The sequence below is a fragment of the Hippopotamus amphibius genome, chromosome 11 (genome assembly GCF_030028045.1).
Source record: "Hippopotamus amphibius kiboko isolate mHipAmp2 chromosome 11, mHipAmp2.hap2, whole genome shotgun sequence".
NCBI classification, from domain to species: Eukaryota; Metazoa; Chordata; class Mammalia; order Artiodactyla; family Hippopotamidae; genus Hippopotamus; species Hippopotamus amphibius.
In genome coordinates, this window is record NC_080196.1 from 28384875 (window position 1) to 28405663 (window position 20789).

The 20789-nt window shown below is 43.6% G+C and overlaps 1 protein-coding gene across 4 annotated transcripts in view; it reads right to left on the reverse strand.

The window, feature by feature from the left end:
- Window positions 1–15566: 15566 nt before the first annotated feature.
- The window catches only part of TFAP2B (transcription factor AP-2 beta), a 29514-nt gene continuing 24291 nt past the window's right edge, over window positions 15567–20789 (reverse strand). For 2 of the 4 annotated variants that reach the window (XM_057699846.1, XM_057699844.1), the window contains 3 exons: window positions 20053–20312; window positions 18918–18980; window positions 15567–17703 (listed from right to left, as the gene is read on the reverse strand). In XM_057699846.1, coding sequence (XP_057555829.1) covers window positions 18919–18980; window positions 20053–20312 — 322 coding nt within the window. In that variant the 3' untranslated portion in view covers window positions 15567–17703; window position 18918. Of the gene's footprint in view, window positions 20313–20789 lie in introns of all 4 variants that reach the window. The other 2 variants (XR_009048078.1, XM_057699845.1) reach the window with 2 other exon arrangements.

Genomic DNA, 20789 nt, shown 5'->3' on the forward strand with positions numbered 1-20789 from the left:
TACAATTCTGCATAGGTTTTTGACTTGTACTAAGATCCCACATCACTTTAATTTTTCATATTGAATTCATTTCAAGAGTTGTACCCCGGGAACCCCTCACATGACATCTCATTTTCAGGACAATCTGTAAACACTATGACAATCTGTAAGTCAACCTGATAGGAGGCTATGTTTATAGAGACCCCCAAGGACCTGCTGCTGCTGAAGGGAGAATCGTTCTTACTGCGTTGCTGCTCCCACATTTGTGACAGTTCCTGCTAATGGCTGTGCTCTGACTGATGCTGGCACAGATCTAACTCAGAAACAGTAGAATCACTCAGGTGGAGGCTTGGATAGCTGTGCAATCTTTAGTTCTCTGAGAGCAAGGCGGGGCTCAGGATGTTTATACAGAGGCAGAAACATCCCACATTCCACCTTTCCAACCCCCAAATTCTCACTGTCATTGTACTATCCAGATATGCCTTGTGTTATAATGGAAATTTGATAGTAAAAAATTTCAGGAAAGTCCCACAGATTCTGTGCATTTGCCACGTTTTATTTCCTATAGCTCAGTTCTAAACCTGCTAGTTTTAAAAACAGGCATGTCTTTAAAGATTATGATTTGGATCTAGAACCTATGTCATGGGAAAACTCACTGAGTACACTTGGAAGCATGGGTATATGACATATTCAAGTGGGGATGAAACAGTTAAACAGTAAAAGCCTGTCAAGGCAGCCAGTGAACAGCTTTTAACCAAGGGCTGCTGATGTCATGGGGGGTCCTTGATAGCAAAACACAGGAAGTAACAATAAAATAAATGGCTTCTGAGTAGTGGGGGAGATTTTTTTTAACTAGTGGTTAGCCTGAAGTTTGTTCTATTTCCCAGCCTTAAATCCAAGAGAATCTTCAAAACCTTTCCATTACTACTGCAAAGGAGATTTACTCTCAGGCAGCTATAGAATAACTAGACAAGTACTAAATGGGAAGCTAATCATATGTCCAGCATCAGCATGAATCCGTATAGCAGAAGATAGGAAGCAAACAGCTAAAGCCATGAAAATCAGTAGATAAGGAGTTTGCATTTCAAATGCTAAACTTTGTTGTAGAGGAACTAAGAATTCTCCAAAATTCATACAGCAGTCCTGACACAAATAAGTGACCAAGCCTATATGGACCACTATAAAATGGAATGCATTAGCATGGGCCAATGTGATATCAGGTGATAACAGAAAGAGACAAGTGGCCAGACTTGAACCAGGGCAATTTGGTTTTTTTGAGGAGTAAAAACCACCTGTCATGTATATTATCCTTAGATTTGGGTTTATCTGATATTTCCTTGTGATCAAATTCAGATTATGCATTTTTAGTAAGATATCAAAGTCCATAGTGACAACGTAAATGACGTCTTCTTCTTTGCAGCGTATCACAACAGGAGGTATATGACCCTGGTTAAGACCGTGGAGGCAGGGTTTCTCCACAGATATGTTAAGAGGCTCCATTGACTTCCTCCACTCATTTTCAGTTCAATAGCAACTCCATCCCATTGTCAAAGGCAAAAAGAATATTTATTTTTAAATACTTCCCTTCTATCCAAACAGGAAATAAGCTGAAATTATCCTTCATATTTTGATTGAAAATCATCCATACTATATACTCTTTTTTTTTTGTATTTAAAATTTTTAATTTGTAATAGAGAATTGAAGAACTTTTCCTGATGTCACGGAAATTTCTGGCATCAAAAATCAAGTAGAGGGACTTCCCTGGTAGTGCAGTGGTTAAGAATCCACCTGCCAATGCAGGGGATGTGGGTTCAATCCCTGTTCCAGGAAGAGCCCACATGCCGCGGAGCAACTAAGCCCATGAGTCACAACTACTGAGCCTGTGCTCTAGGGCCCATGAGCCACAACTTCTGAGCTCCCGTGCCATAACCACTGAAGCCCATGTGCCTAGATCCCATGCTCTGAAACAAGAGAAGTCGCCGCAATGAGAAGCCCATGCACCACAATGAAGAGTTGCCCCTTCTCGCCACAGCTAGAGAAAGTCCGGGCACAGCAACAAAGGCCCAATGCAGCCAAAAATAACAAATAAAGAAACAAATAACAAAAAAATAAATTCTAAAAAACAAAATCAAGTAGAAGAGACTTAAGGGAGTCATTTTCTTGTCTCAAAGTCTTATTAAATGTCTGGCTGACTCTAATTTAAATATAGTATCTTAGGGTCCGAAATATGTTTTCTGTGAGAAAGAATAGTGGTATTACTATGATTTCACTTGCCTATTCCTTAATCCTTCCTTCCTTCCTTTCTTTTTTTAATTAATTTATTTATTAATTAATTTATTTATTTATTAGCTGAGTTGTGTCTTTATTGCTGCACGCGGGCTTTCTCTGGTTGCGGCAAGCAGGGGTTACTTACTCTTCGTTGCGTGCATGGGCTTCTCATTGCGGGGGCTTCTCATTGCGGTGGCTTCTCTTGTGAAGCACAGGCTCTAGAAGTGCGGCCTTCAGTAGTTTCAGCACATGGGCTCAACAGTTGTGGCTCACAGGCTCTAGAGCACAGCCTCAGTAGTTGCGGCACACAGGCTTAGTTGCTTCGAGGCATGTGGGATCTTCCCGGACCAGGGATCAAACCCACGTCCCTTGCATTGGCAGGCGGCTTATTAACCACTGTACCCCCAGGGAAGTCCCCATTCTTTCTTTCATTTCTTATTTCTGTCTTTCAGTCTTGCTTTCCTTTCTATCCTTATATTCCCTTCATTCCTTCCTTCTGTGGATAATCATTTAATCTGCTTTTTGTCTTCCTGTGCACAAAGTCCTGATGGTTAGATGCCAGAAAGCAGAGATATTTCTCAGAAATCAGTGCCCTCTTTCTCCTGTACCACTGTCCTTGACCTGGACATACATCTCTCCTTGGGTACTAGATGACTGGAAACAAACACTTAAAATTAATCTAATTCATTCTTTCATTATTCACCTAAATTATCGTAGTCGAAATGGTAAGTGTGATTTTCTGTTGTTGTTTAGAAGACTCTGGTGTGGCAGGATGTCCACTGCCAATTAGAAGACTTCGAGAATTAGCTGAAAATCTCATTGCTTGTCACTGGACAAAGCCTATAAACTTTCTCCAGCTTCCCTTTACTCAGCCAACTCTGTGCAGTTCATAATATTCCATACAACTTATTGCCGGGGGTCAAATGAAACAAAATATGTGAAGGCACACTATAAACTGTAAAAAGCTAAACAGATATAAACTACTGTTTTCATTATACTTTTAGACAAAAGAGTTTCCTTTGAATTTTCTTAAGGCACCATCTAATATGCATGCTTATGCACTGCTTCCGAAGATACCAATTAGAAGAAAGAGACATAGTCTCTCAAATGGAATGATAAAATTTCAAGACAGAAAAGTACATTAGATTTCCTCTTTGTATATCCTGGGAGTCCTACACCTGAAAATGAAGATTTGGTTGGGTCAGTGATCTGTTCAAAGGAGGAAAGGAAGAAGGAAAAGAAGATCATTTTGTACACCTATATTTATGTCTATTTATCTATTTATCTATCTGAGAGAGATGAGAAGAGAAAGAGCAAGAGAGGAAAAGAGAAAGAGGGATATTAAAACAGAAAAAGAGTGCATATCTTGGCTTCATTTATTAAATCTCTCTCAAAAAAGAAAAAAGAAGAAGAAGAGGAGGAGGAGGAGGGGGGAGGAACAGGAAGAACATCTTGAAACAGAATATCCCTGGGTCTGGAAGGTCTGACTACATACTCTGAGAATTTCTCAGTAGTGGACCTGATTCTAATGCCACGTCTAAAGGATATGTGATGACCCAGTGTCTACTGATGAATGTTAATTGTTAAGCTGTTTTTTCTTTCCTAAGCAAAGAGTCAAATGCGTTGCCTGTGTTGTGATTTCCTTAATGCCACTATTGTGTGGGGATTCGCTCAGCAAGATAGGGGAATAGCATGTGGATACTGAATACAAAGAGACAGTAGGTTCCAAATGCAGCCTCCAAAAGACAAGACTATCCCTGCACCCTGCATGGGATGGAATGAAACTGTGTTTTGTCCAAAATTAAAAACCCTGACCTGCGGGTCCTTAGAAGAGAAAAAGATTTCCTATGAAGGTGACATCTGGATTCTCTCCTTGCTTCTGCTGCTACCGCTGTTTTTACCACCATTTTCTATTTCTTTGCTGCAACTGTCAAAAGTTAAGTTTGAAAATATTTTTATCCAACCCTCTTGCACTAAATTCAGGAGAGGGGGAGGTTTATGATTTCTCAAGCGGATATATTTTAAAAGGGTTTAAAGGCCCCACCATTTCTTCCAGAAATTTTAATAAGCATATAGAAATAGCCAGCTGGCTAATCCTGGGAATATCCCTTCTCCCTGTTCACTTTATAGAAAGATCCTGTGGTCAGGAAATATAAAGCTTTCAACACATTGACCACAGCTAGGATTATAGCCTCATATGGTAGAGCTTTTTCCCACTGTCTTTTTCTGGGTGTTGGCAATATCCAGCCGTTATTTCACGGGTGTTGAAGTCACCTTCACCCTTCACTCACCGGGGAGAACTTTAAGATTGACTGCACTAATGAGGGAGTCTGGAATTGAGACATTACATGTAAATCCATCAGTGTGATTAAACTTAGCATGCACACTGTGTGTGCTCGGTATTTTCAAAGAGCCTGGCTATTAAATGGCTTCATATTTTTATACCTTTTGGCACCCTCATAAAAGGACTTAAGGAAACAGAATTTTTCCTCCACTGCTACAGATGGACTAAGGCAAATCTATGCTAAGAAGCTATAAAATAATTTGAAACGTCTCAGGTTCATTGGTAAATCAAGTTGGTAGCTCAGGAGAATATTTTTACATGTATAAAAATACATATATTAAGAAAGTTATAAGTGTGTATAAAAACAGATATATGGTGCAAAACCTGTTAAGTTGCAAATAAAGTAAAACCTCATTAATTCAGACTCACTTAAATCAGAATTTCTGACCTGACAAAGGTCTGGCTGAGCAGTTTTCTTTACCATATCAATGGAGAAAAGACTTGCTGAACAAATGGCCGGTGTAAATACAGATTACAGGGACAGTACATAAACTGTTTAAGAGGATACACTGTCTTTGGTATTCCTGAGGAGCACCCATTTACTACAAATAACTGAGAGTATTCTTACAAAGCAATCTTATGTATTAATCAGAGTACTCTAAGAATTTCTAAAAGGATTCTTTAATTATTGCAGGTCCACTTCTTCTGTATACTTGAAAAGAGGTAAACCTGCATCCTTTTAAAATATTCTTTAGTTCAAACTTCTCACAAATGTATGCACATTTTTGTCCAGTTGATATAAATGAGTATGTGTTAAAATATATATCATGCTATTATACATGTATACGCCAGCACTGTTGTTTTTGCATTTCAAGTACTGTAACAAAACTTAGTACGGTATTTGTGTATTTCTGTGGTTCCTGTGGATACATCCTCACATTAAGTATGGCAGTATGGAACGATAGAAAGTAAAAGGACCTTATCTGCTCTCCGATTACCTGCAAGTTGAGCTTGAGTCTCAACCTGAGCCTAGGTTTCTCATCTGGTAAAATCACAAGAGGTGTTTTGCACCCATTTTACATCTCAAACTTGTTGTGGGGATCAAATTAAGTGATGTTACTTAAGTCAATGAAAATACTTCATAAAGTGAAATGCAAATGTTATAACTGTTTTATCTATATCATGGTTACCCTGATTTAGAAGGAAATGCTGATGATGCATACCATATTAAGATATGCAGATACAAACTTCAAATTCATTATTACATGAAAAATATACTATGTCCTAGCTTGGGGTGAAATTAAAGGAAATTGAAACAATCTACAAATACACTTTCATGCTATTTATTGGCTAGAGTGCATCATTAGGGACTGAAACCACAAGGTAGTTTGGCAATTTGTTGAAACCTTTTAGATTTTAAAAATCTGAGATACACTAGGTAGGTGAGGTTTAAATGAAAATTTCACAAATGTACAGGGTTTAGGAAACACAGGATGGATCCATGCAAAGCACAGATAAAACTATGCGCAAACCAAGAGCCCTTACACCTGCCCTAATGTAGCCAGGACCTAACACAATGGCCAGCATAGGGAAGGCACTCAACAATTATCTGTCATACTAAGATACCTCTTGGCCAACTATCAGATAACCCTAGATAGATCCACAAAGGCAGGGTCAATATACTTGCCTTCAGTGACAAGACTGTAAATTTCACAAGGTAAAAGCCCATGTCTGTCTTCTTACTGATGTATCCTCAGATTCTGCAATGTAGTAATTGCTCAGCAAGATTTTGCTGAATAAATGAGCAAGGACTACATGTTTCATGTCAGTTGATTAAGATGTGGTCTTTACACTTAGAGTTTATCATATGAGGTGGCCAGAGAAAGACTTTCATAATAGGACAATGGGGAGGTTCCTGTTATGAAGTAAGTGCTCTGAGAACATAATACATTGATTTGTTATCCCAGGTGTACATTAGAATCACCTAAGGATCTTTTGAAGCAATATCAGTGTCTCAGATCAAATAAATCAGAGGATAGGTCTTGGACATCTGTATTTTTTAAAACTCTCTCTAGGTGATTTTAATGTCCAGCCAGGGTTCAGAACCCTGGGACAAGAAGTTAAAACAAGTAATTATAACAGGATGTAAAGGAATTAGGAAAGAAGTGTTTCTCAGATGAGGTTATATTTATGTTGGATCTGTTTGTCCCTATGATCCATGGAGCCCAGAAAAATACTGCGATTTCTTCCCCTTCCAATTTTCCAACACAGTGTCTCTTCTCTAGGGAGTATGAAGACCTGCTTCTCCCACACTGCTCTTCCAGACTCTTCCAAGTCCTAAATCCCAGGGACTGAAAGGGGCATCAGAGAGTTTTCAGAGTCTTAAAGTCACATGTCCCTGAAGGGTAAGATTTAATACCTTAATCTGAAGCAAGACTGGAATAAAAGGCAGAACACAGGCCTTGTGATTCTCAAATGGATGAACTGGCTAATAACGTCCACTTTTCTTCACCTTGGGAGTTCTTCACATGTGATCATATTCAAGGTGTGTGGTTTCAGTTTTAATCATGGCTGGCATGACCTGAGAAGTCAAAGCATCATCTCTATCTGTCACGAGTTTCAACCACACTCACACTGAGTTATGTTAACTTACACCCACTTTTATTTAAAATAAGTGAACAGGGACTTCCTTGGTGGTCTGGTGGTTAAGAATTCATCTTACAATGCTGCGGACATGGGTTCGATCCCTATTCAGGGAACTAAGATCCCACATGCCACGAAGCAATTGAGCTTACGCATCACAACTAGAGAGAAGCCCGTGCACTGCAACGAAGAGCCTGCACAACATAATGAAAGATCCCGAGTGCTGCAACCAAGGCCCGATGCAGCCAATACATACATACATACATACATAAATTAAATAAAAAAAAAATTTTTAAATAAAATGTGAACAACCTGGTTTACTACATTAGAAGGGAAAAATAAGGGAGTTCTTTATCTTATGGTCCTGACCCTCCAATCCCAACCAAGTTGGAGGAACAATTTTCACCTTCTTTTTGTAACTAACATGAAAAATTGTGATGCCAAAAGAGTATCTGTTGTAAGGGATCTGTTTTTAAAATACTGTACTTCAGTCTTATGGGATTGGAATTTGTTAAGGCCTCTTCTTCAAAAACTACTGAAAGATCTGTAGAAAAACAATTTGACACTATTATCTAGAATAAAAACCAAAGTCCTAAGATCTTCTGTAGAGGAAAGAGCACTTTGGAACTAAAGTTCTAATGGCAGTTCTGCCAGGAGCTACATGCATGAAGTTGGACAAGCCATTCTCTAAGCATCTGTAAAATGAAGTGGTCAGGTTGATGACATTAAAAGAAACTTTTCCAGGTTAACATTCTGTCTGACTTTAAATTCAATATATTAACAACAGTTTCCAAATGCATCCAAGGCAGGCAAGAGAATATCCTGAGTAAGAAAAAGCCAAGCCTCTCCCTAGTGCTTTCAACTTTTGTTTACAGATTCCTACATTAAAACTCACTTGAGGTTTGATCTCACCACCACCACCTTTGGACAGGGCCTTTTATGTGTCACTAAATATCTTAGCACCAAAGCAGTTCTACCCTGACCAAGTTCTAAAGAATCCTGGAAGATTATATCTATATTACTTTTATGATTATAGGCAGCCCATGTGGACTTTATTGGTCCCTAGAAACTTCTTCCTACACAACTATTGCTCATTTAAATGAAAGAGCCACAGCTCATGTGCTTTATTTCTCTGTGTAAGGTACGCTGTGTGTGAATAAAAGGAAGGGGCTTCTAGGCAGTAGAAGGCAGTATACAAAAGTTACTGTTATCATTACTGTTTTCTGTCTCATCATACTTACGTGGGGACTATAAATCAATGAATAAAAAGGATACGTCAGTAGAATGGCAGGATGGGTCAATTCTAAAGAGTCATATTTTAGGCCCACCACCAGTGGATCCAACAGGTGTATTCAATACAACTGTGCATTTACAGATCTAACAGAACTTCCATTGCCTGTGTAAACTCAAAAAGGGTGCTTCTGGGGGAACATAAACATTCCCTTTATGCCTATATATTTCATAGGCCCTTCTCTCATATTAATGAGATTTTAGATATTACCTATAGGATCTCTAAAACCCTTGCTACATGTATTTTTGTGGCCAGGTGCTCATAGAGCCAAAGACTTGTCAAGGAACCAATTAGACAGAAAGGGAACTTAACGTGCATTTGATCAGCATCATGAATTATCTTATTAAACCAACCCAGGGTATGAATGATGGCAGGTCCAAAGGAGAATTAAAATCACCCACATCTTCCCCATAGCTGAGAAGGGCCACAAAGGACCTAACTGATTATGAGGTTAGAAATTATGTTTTCAAGTTCCCATCTGGAGGCATGTTTGTTTCTTACTGTGTGAGTTTGCTCCTGAGTTCTTCAATGGTCTGTTTTGAAAGGGTGAGACTGACTGAAACAAATGCCTCTGTCTTTAGGACTTAAAAAAAATCACTGAAAACAATGTAGGGATATAAATGTCTGTGCCCACAGCCAAGATAAAAAATGCAAAGTCTGGGCCACCTTGCCTTTAATTTTCTAACTACTGTTTTGTAAGGCTGTGTCATGCTTCTCAGTTCAAACACGCTTTGGCTCTTTATTATTCATGGACCTTTTTCCCAGTCAGTGGTGTTGAATAATAAAACAGCCCAGGATCAAATGGGCCAATTCTCCACGCCTGACACCAACTGCTACTGTTCGCTGGGCTCTGCCAAGCGTTGCCTCTGATAATGAGTGGGATTTGGTTAAACAGTAAATTAATGAATAATGAAATATCCAGGTTGATCAGTTAGAGAGCACGCTTGCTTTGCCCTTGGCTAAATGCTTGGGGCAGAAATTACTCTCAAACGGCACTTGCCTGGCTGCTGGTCTGGATAACTATTTTACAGCCTATTGCTTGACAGAATGCTGGGGCGGGGGGAATGGGGGGGGGGGCGAAAGGAGAGGAAGAAGGACAGAGTGATTAACAGCGAGAGAGAGAGAAAGAGAGAGGAAGAATAACCTAGTTATCACCTTGTAGGTTTCTAAACTGCATGTGCGAGAACAAAGTCACAAATATGATCTGGAGAAGTCTGAGTTCCAAAATTCCCAACACATGTTTAACATCAAGGAGAAATGATGAAAACAGTCTTCTGTGTGTGCCTATGCACATATGAGGTTAAACGCAGAACAATTCCACCACAGACGCATGTTCCTGTGTACAAGTTAGAGTGAGGACATGCAGAGAAGCCACCCAGTGTCTAGTTGACAGGAGAACTCTACCCTCATTTTAAGGTTTCATGCTCTGATTCTTAGACATACCCCTTTGTATGAATTTTAGAATATTAAAAATAGGACTTTTCCAAAGACCTCCATAAGGAAAAAAGTTTCACTGCAACTGAGATTCCGTGTGTGTGTGTGTGTGTGTGTGTGTGTGTGTGTGTGTGTGTGTGGTTTATTACTTTTCAACTTTAGCTTCACCCAAGAGTCTTAAATTGTTATTAGTTTTACACACACCTTAGCAACATGTTTGCTCATTCAAGGTCTGATATATGTCCTTTACAAGAAACAAGCTTTGGATCATCAAAAACCCAGAGCAGAGTGCCAAGAGGACACCGCATACTGAGAAAATGTGTTATTTAACTTGACATTTGTTTTGGAGATAATTTCTCTAATTGGTTACCTCTGGAATATCTTATTCTTTCAGAACGTGAGCCCCTTTCAAATGGCCTCAAGATGGGTGGACTTTGAAGTTTTACACAGTGAAAGCTGAAATACTTTTCAATAAATTAACATATGGTGGGTGTTTGTGTTTTGTCAAGTTGTTTGGGTTTGATCTGGTTTTAGTTTGTTCTTAGGTGCAAGAGAGAGAAGAGCCTTCACAAAAGTAGGGGGAAAGTGAGGATATAGTCAGGAAACTCATTAACTGTCCTCACAGCTGGAAGTAAACTCAGAACAAGGGTGGGGAGAGGTAGACACTATCTTCTTCTGGTGCAGAGGTGACAAATGATAGGACCATAAGAAAAAATTGCCCCCAGCCTCATCGAGAAAGGAGCAATATAAACCACCTACAGCGTCACTGTACATGATTACTACTCTCAACTCCTCAGGGCCTACAAAGCAGCAAGGCCTAATGGCCGCTACTTCCCTCGTTACATCCTGCAGAGCAGTAGCATAAACAAAGTCCTTACCTCTCCACACTGGCACCCAAACCCTTCTCCCCCAAGAAAAAATAAAATGCTCTAATTGTCTTTATTACTTTCAGACACTGGCCACCAAACACAGATGTTCACTATTGAGAATTAAAGGAAGGGTAAAGGTCACAGGGACCCAGATAGGCTTGATCCTTCTTTGGATTATCTGACCCCATTGTCTGGAATGGCCCTTATCTTTGAAGAAGAAAAGAATATTTAGATTGCACATAAATGTGAATGAAATCATTCAGAAGGCCCATTTGGTTGGTAGCGCTCAGGCCTATGCCACCCCATCTCCAAAAGCAGCAAAAGGGAAAGTGTGTGAAACAACCCATAGTCATCTGTGCTTCTGCCTCAAATCTTGGTAGTTTCCTATCTTTAAGAATGTCTAGCCAAAAGCACTCTCTTGAAAGCAAAAGCCTAAAACCTAAAAAACAAAATCAAACAAACAAAAAAAGCACCCAAAAAACCTTTCATGGAAAAGAAAATTCACATTGGTAAATGTTGTTTTGTTGTGGCTATTTTTGTAGTCGGGCTATTCAGGAATTCCCACATTGTGATACTGTGTGCTGTGTGTGAGTAGCCCTAACTACAACCCCTCAAAAGGTTTCCCACATCAGTTCTGGTAGAATCACTTATCAGTGAGAATAACATATACACAAAATTCAACCTGGTCCAAGATTGATACTTTGATCTCAAAGTTAGCACTAGCACCTTTTTGGGGGTGGGCAGTGGGGGAGAGGGGGTGGTTGGCTAATGGAACACTAGGTTTTGATTTGCTTTTACACTTGTTTTCTTTGCATTGACTGGCATGTTCCCCCGTTTTGTACAACCCCTCCCCACCCCTTCCCAAACCTACAAAGGTGGACAGTTTAGCAGTAAAATCCAGTGCTGTGTAGAAGCTATCTAAAATCTTATTTCCTTGGACACTGGGATTATGGTCGCACTCACTTTGCCCACTTGAACAGCCACCGGCCCTTCCGGGTCATCAGGTGTCCCAAGCTGCCTGGCCTCTACTCAAGTATCCGGATGCCAGGTCCTAGAGTTCAGGACCTGATGGTTCACACGGGGAGCGAGAAAACTCAGTGGGCTGACTCCATTCGCTCCTCCACCTCCGTCTGTTTAGTGTCTGACCTGGGTCTGAGTTTCTGCTCCCTGGAAAGACTTGCGTGTGCCCTGTCCACACCTCTGTACCCCACTGCTCATGTGCCAGCTTCTTTTCTCCAGTCATGTGATAAATGTCTGTACAAGAAGGGACATTTGACTGTTCCAGAGACTCTGGCCTCCCTAGAATAGTCTATGCATGCAGCCCGGGCCTTGCCCTCCTCCCAGGACAAGGCGTGGGCTAATGACATCTGACAGCCACATCCTTGAAATGTTTGCTAATACGTCCACGAACAGGCACGTCCCGGACGTTAACTGGTGGTCGAGTCACAGATGACTGCCAGGGCTGCCCTCCGTGCGGCCTGGGCAGGTCACGCTTTGCTAAGTCCACTGGCTCTGACGCTGCTTTTTAAAAATTTTAAAGAGCATTTTTATGCAGAGGCCTCTCCCAGCAGCAGGTGTGACCCCTATCTGAGTCTGGACGCCTCTTGCCTCTGTCAGCTCCAGAAGGCTGCAGCCCTTCCGAGACAGGAGAAAAAGCGAAAAGCAGCAGGGTGGGCAGGTACAAGTAAGTTCCGAACAAGTGGGCCAAAAGTCGCCTCTTGACCTTGCTAGCTTGAGACCAGCGTAGAACGTGTTGAACTTGTGTGACAAACCGGCTCCCTCAATCTCAGCATAAACAGTTTGGGGGGAAAAAAAAAAGGTAAAAGGTTGCCTGCGCCGCAGCCGTTTGCAAACTTGACCCCAAGGGCACACAGCAGAGGGCCTGACGCGCGCACCGCGCCCTGGGTAGTTGCGAGGCCCGGAGTTACGCCCCGGGGCGCCGCGGCGCGTGCGTGCGTGCGCCTGCGTAGGCGTCCGCGCGTGCGCGCTCGTAGACTCTCGGCCCCGCCGTCCTGGGAGCGTGCCTAGACGCGGGCGGCGGCGGCGCACGCGCAGTAGGTGCGCACGCAGACTGGGCCAGGGTGTGAATGTCGCCGCCCTGGTACCCAGTCTCCGCGTCGCTGCCCGCGGCTGCGTCCTGGAAACGTGGGAGAAAGGCGGTGGAAGTGCTCCAGCCTGTGACCTGGGGGAGGGCCGGGAAGGGGGCACGGAGGGACCCGGGCCCAGAAAGTGGACCCGGGGAGACGTTTGACTGCCCTCGTCCTCAGGAAGCGCTGAGGTTATTTATGAGGCCTGATTTAAAAGTAGTGGCTGCCAGGAAAGTGAAAAAGGAGCTCACCCCAAGCTATGAGAGAAGTTATAGTCGCAAGAATGCTGTTTATGACGATATAAATCAATGTGGAGCTTGTGATGGGAAATATGGAGAGCATGAGTTTGGGATAGACACAAGGAAACAAAGTCAAGAAGGAAAAATGAGTTTTCGCCCTCCGTGTTCTGCCCCCGCGCAGTTCCTCCTTTCCGAGGAGCCCACTATTCCTGCAGGGAAGCTGGGGAGGGGTGAGCTCACCCCATGGCGGGTCGGGTCGGCTCGGGTCTTCCTCAAGTTGCAAACGAGGCTTGTTAGAGGGCGAAGGACTACATGTAAATAAACAACTTAGAAGATTTATGGGAAGGAGTTCAATTTTATAGGACTGTATTTATAGAGCCAGCGCTGGCTCACTTATAAATAGATTAATGGGAAGCTAAAATTAATGGACTTGTGAGCTGCACGTTTAATTTCTGAGGCTTCGACATGACAGACAACCGCCTTCGAAGTCCAAGCGCGGGAGGCAGCCTGTGTCGGGAGTCATGAGCGCCCCCAAGAAGACACACGTCCCATCGGGCCAGTATCTCTCTGTTGGCTCTAAGCTCTGGCTGCCCGGGGTCCCTGGGGAAGGACCCCATGGGGCTGTTATTTGCAAATGAAGAAAAAGAATGTGGCCTCATAAAAAATATAATCGAGTCTTCTTCCTCCTAGCATTATTTTAAATCAGGGCCCATAAGCCGCTAATGCGGGCGGGCGAGCAGGAGGGCTTCTGGGGCGCTGGAAGCTGCGCACCCGGGCTGGCTGCCTCCAGGCAGGCAAAGGCGGCAGAGACAACTCCTCCAAGGTCACCCCAGGGCCTCCGCGCCGGGCCTGTGGTCAGAGTCCACGGCCTAGCGGTTCCAGCTGCCGTTCTTTCCTTACTCCTTCCGCAGCCTGGTTAAGACAGTAACAAAAGGGCCGGCCGAGGAGCTGTAACTAGCAGCCCAGGGCCATTTTGTTAGGCAAGGCTTTCTCTGGCTTCCTACCTCTTTCCCTTTCCTCCAATTCTTTCCCCACATTCAGGCTCTTGGGGACCTTGAATTTTGCCTAGTAAAGGTGATTGTCTCAGATCCTTGTCACGTTGTGGTGGGAAGAGGGGGTGCTCTGGAATTTACCTATGGAATAATAGATAGCAGGTCTGTTTCTCCAGGGCTGGCGTTAACCCTTCAGTAGGAAAATGTGCAGTAGGATATGGAAATTACTAATCACTGCCTTTGTATCATCCCAGTGGTAACCAACCCCTCACTCTCCAAAAAGCAAATGGAAAGGAAACTCAATGTAATACATTCGAGCCAGACACAAAGGCATATACCTATTTTTTTCTAGATAAATGGATTGCACACCCTCTTAATCACACTTTCCTTGTTTTTTTCTTCCTATTACTTCCCTTCCCTTTTTGATTCAGTCATTTATAGTTCTAGCCATGAAAACCCCCCCTTTTTTTAATTAATAAGGAAGCCAAGAAGTGGAAAATCTCACATAAAGCAGATTCCATTGTCCCTTCTGTCTTTCCCTATAGGGAAGTCCAACTGGGAATGAGTCACCTGAAAAACAGAAAATTGATATGGGAGGCATATTATTAATTAACTAAGTACCAACTATATGCTAAGCAATTTCCTAATCTGGGGTTATTGAGTTTAACTTTGCCAGTTATCCTTAAATGTATATACATGTTGCTGTTTCTGCTTTTTATAATTAAACTAGACAATGTTGGAAAGGACCTGAGGAGGCCCACATTTTACAGATAAAAACCTTGAGGTCCAAAGAGAAACAGTGACTCCTCCAAACTGTGTAACAGCTTGGACGAATTTACTCTCCTAGCCTCAGGGAAGACACCCAAGCCTTGGGATGAAATACAGATTGAGAAGATGTTTGATCACTGCAGCCCATTAGGGCTGGGCTGCAGCCCATTAATCCAAATGAGAAAAGCTCTGGCTTCTCTGGGCATCCTCTGAACCTAAGGTAGGAACCGACCTCCTAAGACAGCCTCTTTCTTCCTCTGGTCAAGGGAACTTTTTCCTCATTTGTTTATGGAGGGCCTTGCACTGCTGGTGAGGTCAGGGTTGGGTTCAGTACTGAAATGAGCCAGTTAACTCCTCCAGATCCGAAGGTATGGGGTGCAGGAACCCCATACCTGGTCCTGTGGGCTTCTCTCCTGCACCATCTCCTTCAAAGAACATCATGCCAGAATGCCATCCCACTAGCAGCATGAGGGGAGCATCATCTTTGACTTGGACCCAGAGGCCCTTAGTTCCTGGGACACAGAGTCTTTTAATTACCTGGGAAGTAAATAATTTGACAACCTCATTTTTTAAAACGGCAATATAAACCAAGAGATGCAGTTGACATGAGCTTTTATTGCAAATCTGGTTAGAAATAGGAGAGAAAAGTATCAATTTGGAATTTAAAAAAATGAAAAACACGTTCTAGTGAAAACAAAAGCGTCCATTTTTCTGAGAAGCAAAATTTATTGTATTTATTGTAAGGAAAACACTGCCTGTGTTTCAATGGTGAGGGGGAAAACAAAAATAAAAAAAAATTCTTGGCTATACTTTTTTTCTGTCTGTAGAATTAAACAATATCTATACTCAAGAAACTGAAGATGAAAACACAACAAAAACACAACAATCTTTTTATTTATGTAAATCAGATCAACACTGGACAATAAACCAATTTCTACCCATTACCATAACAGCTCATCTATAAAGAACAGAAAAATTCAGATAAGAGTCTACCTAGGGTCAAGCAGTTTTTGTTTTTTTTTACCACCCATTCACAGAGGTATAGATTCACAGATAAATAATCCCAAACTACTTGCTCGCCATATTTACACATTCTCATTAAATTAAGCATAAATAAATATATACAAACTTAACATGGATACCCTCCAGAGCTCTTCTCGTGAAGAGTCAATAGGTTGATAGTTCTCGATTGTGTGTCAAAAACAATGTTAGTGAATTAGAGGCTAACTCAACAAAGGAGTTGATTTTGGCATTTCAAGAAGAATAGTGTTCATTCTACTTTTTAAAAGAAAAAATGAAATTTGTTATTTATTCTTTTTTTTTTAACCGGATCATTTAACATACATTGGCACAGGAGGGGAAACACTGTTTGGGCTCTTGAGGCAACATCAGATGGTTTAAGGTTATTTCCTTTCCACATAATGTATTACGCATACAGGATATTAGATGTGATGACAAATTCTCTATAAACACCCTAAGTAGGAACAAGTTGCCCTTTTAAGTAAGGCTTTGTACCAGAGGAACAGCGTGTAGATAAGTTTGGGGTTTCAGGTTTTCCTTTCGAACAAAGTTTTCATAGGATATAAAATAATTGCTTGAGAGAAAGTGGTTTCCTTGGCCAAAGAAAATAAAACTGCCAGGTCTTTGAAAGTTTCTTCAGTTCTTTATGTAGGGGTGTAGAAAGCTAAGGATGTGATGCCAGAGAAGGAGAGAAAATGTGAACTAACCTGGGGGGAGAAAGTTACCTTCCTAGCTTGGGAGAGAAGTTAAAGATCACTTTGATGATGGAATCCTCACCCAGAACAGTCTCCCTCGCTCTCTCTCTCTCTCTCTCTCTCTCTCTCTCCTCCCAGGAGAGCCACAATAAGAGGAGGCAGAATTTGACAGAGAATGGTCAGGAGACCTTTAGAACCTCCAAAGCAACTTGCAAAGGGTAAAGTGTGAGGGCACCACTGCCACATCCTGGCTCTTCCTTTCTACCTTTAGCTGTTCTGGTTTGGGACCGGGCACTTAGGAGGGGCACGCAGTTTGGATACAGTGTTTAAGAGTGCAGGGGTAGTGGGGAGAGCTGCAACTCACCTGTTTAGTTTGAAAACGAGGCTCAAAGGGGCTTCTTTAAACGTTTCCCTTGACTTAAAAGGCAAACTCTTGCGTTAATCCCACTGTTTATTGATTTATGGGCCCAAGGAAACCAAATCTTTTAATAACTCAATTATCAGTTAAACGTAGCGGGCCTGGCTAACGAAAGCAAGGGGGCGGGGGTCGTACATGAAAGGAGAGTGAGGGAGGGAGAGGGGACAGTGGGTTCTGTCCACGTGGGGGAGGGGGAATTGCGGGGGAGGGGTGCTAAGGGCTCTCTTCAGCCCGGCGCCAAAGGAACCCACGGAGGAGGGAGAAGGGCGACGAAGCAGCCTGCGTAGCCCAGTAAGACAATTCCTACCCCATCACCCGCCTTTAGGAGCCTGAGGGTGGAGAGTTTTCGTCCTGGCAAAGGCGGGGGAAGCTTCCGATCCCCTGGACATTTCTAGGCTACTCGCCCTCTGGGAGCAGGCGCCCGGGGCCGTCGCTGGCAGCAAGGGGCTCGGGCAGCGCTGAGACCCCTCCCGCCTGCAGCCCGCGGGGCGCCGCCCCATTACCTACTGGAGCACCGGGCTTTCTCGGTCGCCTTAGCCCTTAGGGTGAGACCGAGAGCGGGAAGGGCTCGCGCGGCCCGCGGCCCCTCCAGCAGCTGATTCTATGTCCTCAACACGACTGGGCGCGAGTGGCCCCCAGGCTCTCGGGACCTGCACAGTAAGAGCAAGGCGCTTCCATCGCGTCTCTCGCACGTCACACGCGTGGGGCGCGTTGCCCTGCAAGGAAAGGAGACGATGGTTTTCAGTGCGGTTTCTCCCTGCCTTTGGCAATCAGAATACGTCTAATGCAAGCGGCCAGGCCCTCGGACAAAGGCGCAGGCTTCTGAGCTGGGAAGAGATGGAGTGTCTACACGCTCCATGAGGTCTAGTTCCCGGCCTCTGTACTCCTATCAACTCATCTATGGCTAAGCCCTGCACACCCAGAGGCCCCCAAAGGAGCTGACGGTGGATTGGCTAGGGCCTGACATCAACCGTTGCTTGGGCCCTCCTGGTGACCTAAAACCAGCTCCCTAACTCCCTCCCCCATAAAAACATCAGCGCAAAACTCTCAGCAGGTTCCTAAATCCGACCCTCCACACCCCCCCGCCCTGGGCCAAGGCCTAAGGGGCGTCAGTTAGGTCCCATTGGATCCTAACTGTAAATCCTTCAGAACAGACCTCTGGATCTTTATCTCCAAGGGATGCTGCAAAGGTCCTAATGCCTACTTTGTTTAAAGATATGCGTTCATCCACACTCTATTTAGAGACCTACCTCACCCAATTCTACCCCTTGGGGATTTCCCACTGCTTTGGAGAAGGTGGGAACAATGGGTTTCAGATCTTATTTCATGATAATGCTCAGGTGAAGCCCAAGAAAGGAGCTGGGTTGCCAGAAGTGAGAGATATTAAATGCATGAAACTTTATCTGCTGGGAATAGCCCCAGTTTATCCAGACGGTAACATTCAAAGCTGAAATACATCTCCTTTCACTTTGCATTATTTTACCATTATTGCCAAAACAAGTGCACGTCCAGGAGGAGAAAAAAACCCGCCTCATTCATAAAGCCTCTTGTAAGAAAACAATTGTTGCTGGAACACGGGAGTTTGCAACACCCTCCTCCCCACGACCACTCGCAAAGCTGCTGCCTTCCCACAATCGCCAAAGAACCCAAGGAAATGGCATCCATTTTAAAGGCAGGGCAATAATGTTAAAATACTGGGCTCTAAGAACCCTTACTCCTCTCCCCTAAAATTCATTTAGCAACTCCCCACTTCCCTGGAATCCCGTGTTGAGGTATCTGTTAGCAACTAGACTCAAAGCTGCTTCAATCTCTTATTGGCCACTTTTCTAAATTATTCCCTTTGAGCTTCTTTAAAGAAGTGCACCTGCAGAATTCTGACACACAGGCTTTGATTTAAAAGGGATCGGATTTTTTTTTTTTTTCTCTGTACCTTATTGATTGTGTAGGAAGCCCAAGTCCTCTTTGAAGAAGCTCATAAACCATGCGGGCAAAGCTTTGGGAAACAGAAGAGAATGAAATGGTACATACCCCTCCGAAGGAATTACATACTAATCAACGTATTCATATTGTGTTTTGGTTTTACTATTGTTCTTAAAATTGGTAGATGACACAAATATGATAACAAATGCAAGATGCTCTGTAGGCAGATGCTGGCAAGGCTGGGAACTAGTAACGTTTCGGAAAGGAATCGATGAGGAGGCTGAATCAACTTATTGGTCCGGATTTTCCTCGGCCGCAGAAGCCTCTGCTCGGCCGGCTGGCCCCAGAGCTGCAGCCACCGCCTGCGTCCCCGCGGGCCTCCCGCCCCGCCCGCCCTCGCCCTCCCTAATTATGCAAACGGCCCGGGAGCGGGGCCCCGGTGAGTTAAAGGACGCTGGGCGGGGCGGGGGCGGGGGCACCGAGGGGACCGCAACACCGCACCAGAGGGCTAACCACACGCCTTTTCATCCCGTAAGATTCCCGTGACAGCCGCAGGGAGGGAGGACAACGTAGAAAAGGGTGGCTGGGAGAGGGGTGAGGTGAGATGGAAGGGCGGGGACTGCCAGAGAGTTTCCTAAAAATATATTAAAAATTTTAAAAGTTCTTGCGTCTCAGTCAACCAGCTCTCAAAGCACTGACACCGACAAGGTTTCTCCGATTTTCTTCCAATAAGTTAGCGTTTTCTCACGTTTAGTCTTATGTTTATTTTCCAAAGGGAAAAAGAAAATCATGGTTTTCTTTTTTATTATCAGTATTACTAAGCTCGAAAGAACCGAAGTGGAAAATCCGGACGGTTGTCTCCAAGTGTATCTTGAAATAGACACTGAGAACCGATACTGTTGCTCCGTGGTACGCCTCAGTTTTGTTTTTATGGTTTTTTTTTAAGTTATTTAGGTTTTTTTTAAATTTTTGATTGTATGTGTATTCTACCTAATATAATTCTTCCAAAGCCAATCCAATATTTTTAAAGCTAAAATTAAAATTTTTTCTGTTTTCCTTTTGTATTTAAAACATTTTTCCTTTTTTTTTTTTTTTTTTAATTTTTCATTTCCTGTGTTTCTCCTCCTTGTCGCCAGTTTTACTACCTGGGCCTTCCCCAGACGTGTGCCTGTTAGTGGTGGTGTTGTTCAAGAACATCTTGTCCATGCCTTTGAGCGCCTCGGTGAGATAGTTCTGCAGGGCCGTGAGCGCGGCGCAAATGGCCGGGGCGCCGAAGCCGTGCGTGATGAGGCTGAAGTGCGTGAGGCAGCTCTGGATTCCCGGCTCCAGGATGGGGCTGGGCCGGCTGTTCCCGATCGGCGTCCGGTCCTGAGCTAGCAGATCCGTAAATTCTTTACAAAGTTGCCTGCAAAAGGGGTGGGAGAGGAACAACAACAACAATAACCAAAAAAAAAAAAAAAAAAGCCACCCTCAGTGTCGTTGTCACTGGCATTAGAAAGGAGACGCTCACACAAGCCCAGAGGCGCCCGGTCACCGGAGAGCCGGAGAGCGAGGCTAATGTGGGCGATTCCGCTCTGTTTCCTTTCTCAGCGCTCTCCCTTCTAGAGCAGCTGGGACTGGAAGGAAAGCGGGGGTGGGGAGGATAGGCACCCCTTCCATCCCAAAGCCTGGCTTTTTCCCCACCCCCGTCCGTCTTTCCCCCTTCATTCCGGGACTGCATAAACCACTCTGCATTCCCCTCTCTTTGGGAAATCCGCTAGACTTTAGCGTTTCCTTTGGAATATTCAGTAATTTTTAGCTCTTACCTTACCCTTTCTCCCTCACCTCCCTTGCCTCTCCAGCCTCTTGGTGATCAGGCTCAAAAAGCCGGGAAAGATTTAGG